This window comes from Sitodiplosis mosellana, unplaced genomic scaffold (genome assembly GCF_009176505.1).
Source record: "Sitodiplosis mosellana isolate CC-2019 unplaced genomic scaffold, AAFC_SMos_1.0 Smas_scaffold_6226, whole genome shotgun sequence".
Classification (NCBI taxonomy): domain Eukaryota; kingdom Metazoa; phylum Arthropoda; class Insecta; order Diptera; family Cecidomyiidae; genus Sitodiplosis; species Sitodiplosis mosellana.
This window is the reverse complement of record NW_022601467.1, coordinates 11652442-11665807: the sequence shown is the minus strand read 5'-3', so window position 1 is coordinate 11665807 and position 13366 is coordinate 11652442. Positions and strand designations below refer to the sequence as shown.

At 33.8% G+C, this 13366-nt stretch overlaps 1 protein-coding gene across 8 annotated transcripts; it reads left to right on the top strand.

Moving 5' to 3' along the window:
* Positions 1–429: 429 nt before the first annotated feature.
* Positions 430–12037, top strand: LOC129577976 (serine/threonine-protein phosphatase 2A 56 kDa regulatory subunit epsilon isoform). Of its 8 annotated transcripts, XM_055465923.1 has the most exons (10): positions 463–802; positions 1053–1168; positions 4970–5076; positions 5225–5884; positions 6155–6354; positions 6492–6686; positions 6811–7001; positions 7210–7543; positions 7663–7892; positions 8062–12037. In XM_055465923.1, the coding sequence occupies exons 4-10, from the start codon at positions 5746–5748 to the stop codon at positions 8366–8368; spliced, it is 1596 nt and encodes a 531-aa protein (XP_055321898.1). In that variant the 5' UTR covers positions 463–802; positions 1053–1168; positions 4970–5076; positions 5225–5745; the 3' UTR covers positions 8369–12037. The 8 variants fall into 8 exon arrangements, with proteins under 8 accessions (XP_055321896.1, XP_055321898.1, XP_055321900.1 ...); XM_055465921.1 differs by lacking the exon at positions 1053–1168 and having other exon boundaries at positions 430–802; XM_055465925.1 differs by lacking the exon at positions 1053–1168 and having other exon boundaries at positions 463–858.
* Positions 12038–13366: the final 1329 nt, after the last annotated feature.

Below are 13366 nucleotides of genomic sequence, written 5' to 3'. Positions count from 1 at the left end.
AAATTGGCCATGAATAGAAAACTATTGTCCTAATTTTTTTTGCTTGACTAAATTTTATCTGTAAATACCAAAATTCGGTAGAATTTATACGAAGATGAAGAAAAAAAAGGAAGAAACATTTGAAACAAATATTGATTAAATGGAATACAGTGTAACAAATAAAAACAATTGAAAAAAATATACTTTTTTGCATAATCGGCCAAAGCATTTGGTTTTCTTGCTCATTCCATAACCGTCAAAATTGAATTCTTTCAGGCGATTGATTATTACAGTAGCAGCGTGAGCTTGCGAACGGATATGCCATTTAGTGCAAAAAAGAGTACAGTAGCGCCGTTTTGACTTTTGACATTGGTGTGTGTGTGTGTGTGTGCGCCTATCTATGTGTGAACTTGTGTGAATTTTGTCTTTGAAACGTCTTTCATTTATTCTTAGTGAGTATTGAGTGTCAAAAGGTGTTGCTGGCGGCGGCATTTTCGGAAACCAAACATTTATAACACAAAAATTTCTGTTATACACACAACTACTCTCGATCTAAAAAAATTTTTTTCATGTCATCTGTGCTGTGTGAAGCTCTCTCATAGCGACGCATACATGGACACGGCAACACTGCGAGCGCTACTCATGTATTGAATTGAAATCTCTTAATTATAGAATGTATGTGATTCCTGTGAATAATTTACGGTTTGATTTGTGGAATTCAAAAACACTAGGAAAAAATAGTTTTGTTAACATTTTGCCGACTTTTCGTTTAGTTTTGTTAATTGATTGCGATTTATACACTGATTTACACAAGAAACTACAAGTAAGTTTGTTGAATGTGATTGTGAATTCGAAAATTCATTTGAAACAGTGAAAAAGGTGTGCATATAAAATGAAAAAAAAAATCGTCATAAGCATTGATTCTACACCAAAAAGAAAAGAAAAAATGTCATTCGGTTCAGTATAAGTTTTTTTTTTCGCTACCACTTCTTCTTTTCGATTTTTCGGAAAACAAAAAATCCCCAGCAAAAATTCTAACACATAAGACATTTGTCATCATCTTATGCGTACAGAAAATTTTGAAAAAAAATCATCAGGAAAAAAATGTCGATGCGAATAATTGAAGTAACGCAACGCATTAAAAAAAGGATTGTATAATTCCGTTGACATTGTTTAGTGAGATAAAACAGTGAGTCAAAGTGATTTATTTTCATCGTCAAAAAAAAAAAATATAAAATTGACATAAGGCTTCGGATTTGTGTGGTTCTCGTCAATTTTTATGCTAAAAAATCATTTTGGGCAGGATTGCAATTTGAGTTTCTATGAGAACAAGTATGGACTAGAAGAGCAGAGAGAGAGAGAGAGAGAGAGAAAACAAAAAAAGTGTGTTATAGTATCTGCTATATATGCTCTATGTGCGCGTATACGCTGTAAGTGTAGAAAGATGTTCTTCTGGTCGATTTTGTTAAAAGTGTGGAAAAACCATGGAACTTACATCCACACAGAGTATGAAAGAGAGAACGCGACGTGCTGTGAGTGAGATGAAGAGTGTGTGTGGGAGAGAGAGTCTTACAAATTCATTCGTTCGTTCGTCGGTTCGTTCGTTCATTCGTTCGTTCTTTTTTTTCCAATCCATCCGATCCTCGTCTGCACCACACACAAGTGTAAAATGTCTGTGTGTAATCTACAACTTTTTTCTATTCTCTTCTTTTTCAGCTAGTTTTCTTACATTGGATTAGGCTTACACACTCCATTTGCAGCGCGTATTCTTGTTTAGGAAGTGTTTCTTCAACTCTCTGTCCGTGCCATAGTCTTTTCCAATTTATAAACGCCAAACACCGAACGATGTGTACCGCTTTGGACGTATCGTTTTTCGATATAAACGCGTTTGCACCAAGACATAGTGTCGGTATTTTTTTTTATCTCTTCTTCTTCGTTTCGTTTCAAATGAAGTTGATCCATTCTCTTATGTCCACTCTACGACAATTGCTCTCTGAATATTTTGCCATGTCTTTCTCTCTTTTCCATATCGTTTACGCTCTCCCTCTCTCGTTCGCTCTCTGTCTGTCTCTTCTGTCGTCTCTCTTATGGTATTTTTCATGAGTCTCTCTGTCTCTCCGTTGGAAATTTCGTTCGTGCCGTTTGCTCTGAGCAATGTTTGTGTGCGTTTGGATATAGATATGAAGATATACTTTTTTTTCTCTCAATTGAACTGTATTTCGCTTAATTGGGCGTGAGAGAATTTGACTTTTGTTGCCGTCGATGACGATTTCACGCATTTCAATTGCTAAATATTGTAAACATATCCTCATTGGCGAAATTCAAATGAAAGCCCGAAAAAATCATTTGCCAAGGAACAGAGACAGAAAGAAGAAGAAGAAAATTCTATGAAAAGCTAAAAGACAACAATCACGTTTAAAGTGCACTTGAAAATGTTCGGCCGAACATTTTGACAAATAGCATGACATCAAAAGATGCAATTAAAATTGAAACGCAATTTTGATTCGTTAGATTCTAATCAAATGCATTGAGTCAAGCCTTTTGTCGAGGACCTGACTCAGTAAATATGAATTTGACAGTGGCAGACACTTGCATGAGCTAGCAGCGATAATATCAAGAGAGTAAAATTCAGAGAGAGAGGAGAAAAAAAAAACGAATGAAAATAAAAACTTTTCGAACATATTAATAAGCCTTGGTCCGCGGTGATGGTATGCGTGCACCATTCGACATATACCGTTCTCCATACTGGCCTAACGTTTGTCAACACTTGCCCATCGTTCAACACTTCGCCCGTGGCTCGTCCACATTTGGGCAAATACACTCACATACACACGCATACCAGCGCACGCACACACAATCGCGGGCAAACGAACGAACAAACGAACGAAAAAAATAAAATAAAATCATTCACAATGATATGGAGTATAACACATATACTTAGCCAAGTTCACATCTATATTTATAGCCACCGCGAAAATCCATTGTAGAAAATCTGTCATGTCAAACTTTCATCAGGTGCAGCTAAATAGATATAGCAAAGAGATTTTTTTTCATCATCGTTTGCTTTGTGTGTTTAGTGATTTTAATTTACGTCAAAATTATGAATTGATTCATTGAGTGAGAGCGAAAATGTGACGGACATCGCATGTCTTTGATATTGGAAAATCAACGAATTCATTCAATTTACTCTTTGAATTTGGACGATTATTCGAATTTGACGTTGATAATGAAAAATGCCAAGGCGAATTCTATTTTAATTCCGTGTCTGTGTGAGTATGCGAGCGCTCTTGTCTAACTATGTGTGTGTGTGTGTGTGTATGTATGTGGATTGTGGTGATGTTAGTGTGTGTGTGTATACGTGTATTTGTGTGTGCATGTGAGTACGTTCGTTCGTTTGAGGAGGGTGGCCGCCATTTTGGCTATTTACACTATTGTATCACCATATTCTTTTTCTATTACACACGATTGATGACAATTATTAATAGTTCTCTTTTTTTGTAAATCAGAAGTAAAAAAGCTCGAGTGTTTAATATTTGGTGTTGCGTTTTCCGATCGAATCATCACAATAATATGTTTAAATCGATGAGTTAGTTGATATTTGTCGTCACAAAGTTGGACATTTGATATATAGATTCATCATGTTTCGGTAATCAATCCCAAACGGCAATTATTTTTTTTTAATATTATTTTAGCAACAATTCTACCCAACTCTAGAGACCACTGTGAATTGAAACAACAACAAAAAATAATCAAAATCAAATGAAACGATAACGATGTGAAATCAAAACGAAAATCAAACAGTTCAATGAAAAGAAAATCAAATAAAAAAGAGGAAGACGAAGAGAAAAAAGAAGAAGAATGAAGACAGCCAGAATTGAATGCATGTGAAGATGTGACTTTTTTGCCAATGTTAGTGTATATGTGCGAGCTAGCTTTTTGCTCGTCTAATTTGAACATTCAATTGATTATATTTTCGTTCACTGAAATGATATCGGCAGTGATTGGTTGTCGCCAATGTTATTAGTTTAATTGTTAAATTTAAATGAAACAATTTCATCGAATTTCGTGTCATTCATTAATTAGTTGTCGTCGTCGTTTTCATCGTCGTTGCCGTCGTCGTCTTCGTCAGTGGATCATATTATACGGTCATTCTTACGTCAATACCGAACCAGCCGAACGAACGAATGACTTGTGTATGCGTACATACAATCGCAAGAAAATTCTAAGTCAGTCAATGATTGTTCATACAATGCGTTCACAGCGAGCGAACCAGAAAAAAATGAAAATAAAAATAATATATAAATATAATGTGTAGAAAAAAACGCCGTCAGGCCGCACTTTCAACGCTTTTCAGACATTTCTGAGACTCATATTTATCTTAGCACAACAAGGAACTTCTCTCATTCTGTCATTGCTGCTTTGTTTCGAATTAACAAAAAAGTACACACATACCATTCGATTGTTATTTTTTTTTCTCTCTCTCTCTCTCTCTCTCTCTTGGCTGTTGGGTTTGTTTGAGCAAACTCGTTTCGGCGTTTTCACGAATCGAGCAATGACAACTGTTTATCGGAGGTGAAATTGAGAGAAGCAGAATTTTTTTCTCGAAATGAGTCTAATGACACCATAAAATGATCGATAACCTTGTATATATATATATATATACCGAAACATCCACAACCGAACCGCGAAGGTTTGAAATTGCATTGTAAACTCGGTATATTGTTTCAATTTTAAGTCGTTCGCTTTTTTTCTCTGTATTTTGTCATGAATATGACACTCTCACTTGTTCGTGCAATTTTCTGGTCGAAAATAAGCGTCGAAAAGTCCAAATCGAAATGAAGCGATTATACACAACAAGCTCTTCCTACTTAGATTCACATCTAGTCTCTAGATAATGCAAATCAATTTTTGTGACATTACACACTATTCAAGCATTCTTTTATGCCAAAATTGTAACTCATTTTCATCATTTTTATTTTCATTTTTTTAGGAAAAAGGATTTTCTAGCAAATGGGCGACAGTTAACAAATAAAATGAAATAGCATCCGCGCGCGCGTAATGTGTATAAATTTCGGAATTCGTTTCATAATCCGCAAGGTTTAAAGCATTTTTAGTGTTATTGTTATTTAACTATATTATTTTTATTATTAATTATTGAATAAAATCAACACACACATAACTATTCTTTTTTGTACTAATTAAATAATTTATCAACTTATCTTATTGTGTGTGGCAACAAAAAAAGAATAATTACAACAAAAAAGAAAAGAAGAAGCGACCACAACAAACATCAACAGCAACAGTAACAGCAACAAAAATCGATCTTAACTCATTTAACACACATCGTCTCTCCTGGGAATCAAATCCAAAATAAATTAATAACAGACACAAACAGCCCAGTTTTATGTTAAAAACTAAACTAAAAAGCAAATGCATTCATTAATCAGATTCTTTTAAAACCGAATTGAGATAAAAAATAATAATAATAATAAAATAAACAAAATCAACATAAAGGAATTAAACGTAAAGAAGGCGCGACAGACCGTTTAGCTTATCGATAATACAATTTACATAAATTGCGAACATATACACATATATATCCCTCAGACTCAAAAAGCGCTGTAAAAAAATAACATAATTCGATAAAGTGCTGGACACAACAAACACAAACACAAACACACACAAACAAGCATAACAGACAAGGACAACAGAAATTGAATTAAATTGAACTGTTGAATGGTTATCAAGTATCTCAGTGCATAAAATATGGCATCGGGAACATTTGTTGATCGCATCGACCCATTTGCTAAACGATCACTCAAAAAGAAAAGTAAAAAGTCCCAGGGTTCATCCAGGTACAGAAATTCGCAGGATGTAGAATTGCAGCCGCTGCCGCAGCTAAAAGGTATGAACTATACCCATACACAGTATACTCCCATATCATAAGTTCCTAACAAAATTGAAAACAACAAAAATTAAAACCAGAGAACAAAATTGTCTGATTAAAACTGAAATTTCATTTTTCACCATAAGTTTTTTTTCCTCCTAAACCGTCCGTTCACATTGTTTTCCTAAAATAGGGCAATTGAGTGTGTCAAGAGACTGAGAGAGAAAAAAGAAATAATTTGTTTCTCATTCGTGCTAACTAATCCGGTTTTCATTTGTCTTTATTTAGCCGACAGTTCCAGTTTGGATCAGGAGGAGCTTTTTATAAAAAAGTTACGTCAATGCAGCGTGTCGTTTGATTTTATGGATCCAGTGTCAGACCTGAAGGGAAAAGAGATCAAACGAGCTGCGCTTAATGATCTATCCACTTACATTACTCATGGTCGGGGCGTACTAACAGAAGCTGTTTATCCGGAAATCATTCGAATGGTACAACAACTGCCTCCTCATATACATCAACTTCATAATTTTTTTGTTTTGTTGAACTGATTTGCAATTTTTCATTCTCGTTTCTTTTGTTCTGTTCTTCGATTTTCTTCGCGTCAATTTTCGTTTTGATACAAAAGATATCGCTAAATCTATTCCGGACACTACCGCCGAGCGAGAATCCGGACTTTGACCCAGAAGAAGATGATCCCACTTTAGAAGCATCCTGGCCACATTTGCAATTAGTTTATGAAGTGTTTCTACGATTTTTAGAGTCACAAGATTTTCAAGCAACTATAGGAAAGAAAGTGATCGACCAAAAATTCGTGCTACAAGTAATTAGCTTAGCAATAATAATATAACAACCGCCTAAAACCAATCCAAAAGTTATTCTCAGTAAAATGTGCTAAAATGTGTGCTTGTTTTTACTCATGTTGTTTTCTTTCTGTTTGCAAACAGCTGTTGGAACTATTCGACTCAGAAGATCCGCGAGAAAGAGATTTCCTAAAGACCGTGTTGCATCGTATTTATGGAAAATTCTTGGGGCTTCGGGCTTTCATACGTAAACAAATCAATAACATATTTTTGCGCTTTATTTATGAAACCGAACACTTCAACGGAGTTGGTGAGCTGTTGGAAATTCTGGGCAGGTAATTAGCGCCGCACAACATAATCTGTTTTACATGTATTTGTTTGTTCGTTTGTTTGTTCATTTGTTCCATTGCTTCGTTATGCAATCGGCCCGCCGCAAAATTTCAATTAACTCTCTTTTTCATTCTCGTTCTCTATCTCTCTCTCTCGCTCTATCTCGTGCCATCGTTTGCGCGCCCATCTTCTGTGACCTCGTTTTTCATTTAGCATTATTAACGGTTTCGCATTACCTCTGAAAGCGGAGCATAAGCAGTTTCTGGTCAAAGTTCTGTTGCCACTTCACAAAGTGAAATGTTTATCATTATATCATGCTCAGCTAGCGTACTGTGTGGTACAATTTCTGGAAAAGGATGCCGTTCTGACTGAGCCGGTCGTGCGTGGTCTCTTGAAATTCTGGCCAAAGACATGTTCACAGAAGGAAGTGATGTTTTTAGGTGAAATAGAAGAAATTTTGGATGTCATCGATCCACCGCAATTCGTGAAAATTCAAGAGCCACTATTTCGTCAAATCGCCAAATGTGTCTCCAGTCCACATTTTCAGGTAGTGTATTAAGGTCATGCCATCAATCTGTCAATTAGCGTTGTTTTGCGGGCTTGTCTGTTCTCGCTTTTTGCACCATAACCGTGAACTAAATCAAAATGGTGTTTGGGTTGTTATAGGTTGCGGAGAGAGCGCTGTACTTCTGGAATAATGAATATGCCATGTCTCTTATTGAGGAAAATAATACTGTTATAATGCCAATTATGTTTCCTGGTCTGTATCGCATCAGCAAAGAACATTGGAATCAAACAATCGTTGCGCTCGTTTACAATGTTCTAAAGACATTTATGGAAATGAATTCGAAGCTCTTTGATGAGCTGACCGCGAGTTACAAAGCTGAACGACAAAAGTAAGTATCACTCTCGTCGATTTCAATCATGAATCCAATATTTATGGGCGAATGCATATTAATGACAAACTACTCGTTCTCTTTTTTTTCTCTTTTCCACGTCATTTTTCCCTCATTCTCTCCCATCCTCTGGCTCTCAAAACACAACAACACCAACACAAACACACAGAGAGAAAAAGCGAGAGCGTGAACGTGAAGAGCTATGGAAAAAGTTGCATGAGCTGGAGATTAGTCGTACAAATAGAATGAACTCATCCAATAGCGATACAATTCAATCTCCGACGAACACCTCAACATCTGCATCAAGTAATCCATTCTCGAGCACAACCACTTCAACCACAACAAAGACTAATACTACAAGCGCCGCTAGTGCTGCTGCTGCCGCCTCAGCAGCCGGCTCAATAAATCCATCGGCTGATAGTACAGGAGATACATATAATTTAATTAAAAAAGAAAATGTATTAAAAGAGGATTAACACATTAAATTTACGCAAATAACAAGCAAAAAGAATGAAAAGAAAACTGAAAAGTGAGAAAAAATGAGAAATAAGAAATGAGAAATGAATTAAACAAACAAAAAAAAAATTAAATAATTAATTACACATACACACAAAAACACACTAAAGCAGAAAAAAATATTTAAAAAATTATATATATTGTGAATTGTATATGTTGTGGTTTATTATTACCAGTGTTACGATTGCGCTTCAGGTCATCGAATGAGCGACAACCAAAAATGGGCACTGTGAGATATCAAATCGAATGCGAATGACACCAATTGCCAAACGGCAATCTGCTTTGGCGAATGCGAAACGCTTTTCAGTTTTCAGAAAAGTGCCCATTCGATATTGGATTTGCGACGGACACGGACGTACGGCGACATTCTCAAAGTTCAATATGCTCTTTCTCATTGCCCCCGAAAAAAAATAACTCTCTCATTCGATGAACTGGCTCTGGATCTGAACACTGATTATTACTATTATTATTATTTATTTCTTCATTTATTTTTATGTTTCTTTCCATTGAAAAGCAAAAAAAAAATGCAAAACCACAACCAAAATGTTCTCTTTTTAGTCCTTTTGAAAGCCTCCATATCTATCGATACATACGAACATACGCTTTCTTTTCGTTGTCAATTAGCAAAAAGCAAGCGAAATAATTAATTTTATTTGAAACTCCCTGCCCTCAACACACCCATCAAATCCCTCGATCCCTAATTCCAATTGTATGTAAAACAACACAAAAAAAACCCAACTCAAACAAGAAATTATCGAAATAAAAAAAAAGTTCAAAATTTATGTTTTGATTTACGACACACAAAAAAATGAATGAAATATAAAAGATGATTATGATGAATGAAATAAATTCCGTACTCTGATTTCTTTGATAAATCAATTATTTTTTTTATACTACTTTATTCGAAAGTAATGAAGTAGACACCCAGAAGATGAAGAAAAAAACAACAACAATGGATTAAATTAAAAGGAAAAGAAAATAAATAAATAAAAAAAACAATATTTATAAATATGATTATTATAATGATTGAATGTATCCTATGCGACCGATGAGAAAGAAGGTGAAAACTAGAAGTTGAAACATGAAAATTGATTGAATGCATTTTAGAGCTACACTGAATCAAAGAGCTAGAAACTGAGAAAAAAAATAAACAGAAACACACGTGAGAAGAATGGACGATGGAAACATCAAGTATTAATTAATAAGTTGGAACTACATAAACATATATTATATAATATAACAAAGAAGAACAAAATATATGAAGAAAAAACCTGGCGAAGATAACTATAATTATCAGCAACGGTTGTCAGCAGTCGGCATGTCTGTTGAAATGATTTGTTGGCAATGCTGACTAGCGTCGCTGATAAAAATAAACATACAGACAGTCAAAGAACAAATTTAAATCATACAATACAAAAAAAAGCAGAAAAGGAAGTAGGCATAAGGTGTTCAAAAGTGAAACAAACTGTACAGTCGAATAAACAAATAGGAAAAAATTATGTTCGTTTCAATTTTCGAATTTGGCTTGCAAACGTTCTTTTTGTTTTGGTTTTGTTCAAAGCAATTTCCATTTTCATTCCAATTTCGGTTAAAACAAATTAAACTGATTCTCCATCATACATTGTGAAGCTATAGCATGAGCATTTTGAACGATAAAATTTCAATAGTTTCCGCTTGCCATTTTTTTGCAATCTCTCGCTCTCCTTCTCTTTCTCACTCTCTCTTTCTCTCCTCCTCCTTTTACCGTTTTTTTTTAATTTTCTAAATTTACTTTGCTTTTTATATCTAAACGAGAAAAAAAATAGATCAAATTCATTAGAAATGTCGATTCGTGTGTGTGTTGCGACTTCACATTTTTTATCACTGTCCTCATATCTTTTAGCACGTGCATTTAAATCAATGAACAAAATGTGGAAGAATAGGCGATGATCTGACAGCAATAGTATTAATAAACCATTAAGAAGAAAATGCAGCACATGTACCGATCAAATGCATAATGAAATTTAGAGAGAAAACCAAGATGAGCTAAATAAAAACCAAAAACAGTCAGAAAATAAAGAGAGAGAAAAGTGCAAACATGTGAAACAGATACATGCGTAATAGAATGGTGCCAATGCGAGAGAGAGAGAGAGAGAGTAGACGGTGTCGATCGGTAGCCAATTAATGCCCCAATACGTGGGTTCAATCGCAGTCACCCGAATTTCGAAAATAACTTGAAATCTTCCGTTAGCCGCCTCTCCGTTCGATCTTATTTCTTTTTGCATTGTTTTTGTTTTCTTTTCCTGCGTGTTACACTTTTATTCTTTATCTTTTTCTTTCCTTTTTTCGGTCATAAGCAACAAAAACTCGTACTGTTTCTCATGAAAAAAAAAATTGGTTGGTCTTTAGATTTCTGGTAAGGAGATTTACTAGTTCATTATTTCGTCCGTCTTATTGTCACCACATTCACATTGTTGAAATTCAACAGGCGTAAACGGATTATTTGATTTTATTTTCAAACATATGAAGCAATTTCTCATCGAAAAACGAATACATGAAAGAACAAACAAAAAGAGAACAAAATAAAATTCGGAAAAACAAATAAAATCAATCCTCTTTTAACGCCACTCTAAAGCGTATCTGAGAGGAGGTAAGTAAAAAATACAAGAAATTTACTGACAACAACACAAACACACACTCACAATGTGCAAACTATGTCGCGATATGCAAAAAACAACCGTTTAAGGAAAGAGAAAAAAAACAAACAAATAAAAAAATAAATATAATGATAATAATAATGCATAATTATAATGAGAGATATATTAGTTTCATAGTCAGTGACCGAAGTGAAATTGTATTTTTCGAATCACACTATCCTAAAAGAAGAAAACTGAGGCAGAAATAAAAATGAATAATGACAAAAAAGGAAACAAAATAATAGTATATGTTGTAGTTAAAGAAAAAGAAAATAATTAAAAACATTGATTGAATGGAGAAAAAAAACAAACACACATACGAAAAACTACAGCTACACACCAATTTCCATGCAAGCTCCTGATATTCAATCATTGTTTATTTTATGATTTGCTGTTGGTCTCGTTTACTTTTCTTTTCATTTCGTGTTCAATTTCTGCAGACGAAAAAAGAAAAAAAAGGACTTCAAACTAAAATGCAATCAAATCAACTTGACACAGCCCATGGAAGAGTGGCAAAGAAACATTTCGCAAAAAATCAGTGATCGCAAGAATTTGCAATAGAAAACAGAGAACCATTTCATTGTTTATTTGCTCCATCAATTCGATTGTACTTTTTACACACACAATCGATAAACATCAACCGAATTATGTGATTGCTGTGGAATTTCATGTCGATTTTTCTGAAACATTTCAATGGCTATAAAGTGTACTATTCTAATTGAAACGCAACTTTTTATTCGTTCCTTACATTTTACTGTATATATCGTTTGATATGTTCTCAAATTTTAAAACAACGTTTCACTCTCATGCGCAATTCAAAGATTTCCAATCGATTCCATAAAAAATTATTTTAAAAACAAAACGAGAATACAAAGAATAGCCATGTATCGATTATCACACATTGTAATTTTTCCGTATAGAATCGCCATCAAATGATATTACACGAGAAACACACACACAAAATGAGAACTAAAAACATTTTAGTACGAAATATTATGATTGCAACTGAGACGCACCTAACAAGAAACAAAAAATCTAACTGAACAACAAATTATGAACAAACAGATCGCATATAAAATATAAAAAATGAAGAAGAAAAATCGTATAGAGATAGAATGGAAATCACATCTGGTCTGGTTTGAATCACCAAAAAATTACTATCAATAAAAACAGAAACACAAAAAAAGAAGATGAAGAAAAATGTTTCTTCATTGATTGAGCTGTGGATAAGTTCGATTCCTTAAAATTAAGTATTAAAAAAAAATTGTAATAGTTGGATTGCCTGCAATCGATCAATAAAAATCGAATAGAAAACAAATGAAAAAAAAACAAAACCAAATTGTTCATATTATTTACGATGATGCAAAGTGAGAAGAGCGTTCGGTGCTGGAATCAATTTCGATCGATGCAGAGAAATTTTATTGAATTATTTTTTTTCGTGGCTCTTCTGTTGGTTTGGATAAAGCAAATGAATAACCGAACATGGTTCTTTGCGTCCTAATTTGAATTAACTTTTTGCTTTAAAATTTGTATGTGATTCGTTGTCTAGTTGGTTTTATGTTCGGTGTAGAAAACCGGTCAGTCGTTTCTGCACACGATTTTTTGCTCTAAATGATTATTACAATCGCACTCGCCATTCACACAGAATCAGCAGCAATATCACACACAGAAATTATTGCAATTTTAAACACGATGCAAAGAAAACACAAAAATGGATTAAAAACCAAAGAGAAAAATATGATTTGTTTTCCTTTTTTTATTTGGAATATTCTGAACCGAAATGAATGGAAGAAAAATATTATTGCAATAAATCATTTAAATTTTAAGAGCCAAAACAAGTGGAAGAAAAATATGATTTAGTTGCTGCAAACAAACAAAGAACAAGAAAAATGATAATTATTACATCATTAAAATGGACTAAATCTTGAAAATGAAACAAAAATGCAGAACATAATAACAAAAAACAAACTCGTTCTATTCTCGTTCTTTTGTGCTTTTCGGGGTTTTTATTTTGAAAGAAGAAAAGAACAAACAAATTAACAAAATAAAAAACAAAAAATATGGAAAACATATAGACGAACTAAACGTTGGAATATACCATTAGTGGTGAATTGATATAAAAGGAAACAAAAAAAAAAAATATATATATAATGAAATCAACACACAAAAAACACTAACCAACAGCAACAACAGCAACAACAACTAAATAACGCAATAAATATGCGTGAGGAATAACACATATACACAATATGTGATTGGCGATTAAGCATCGGTCGCATCGCC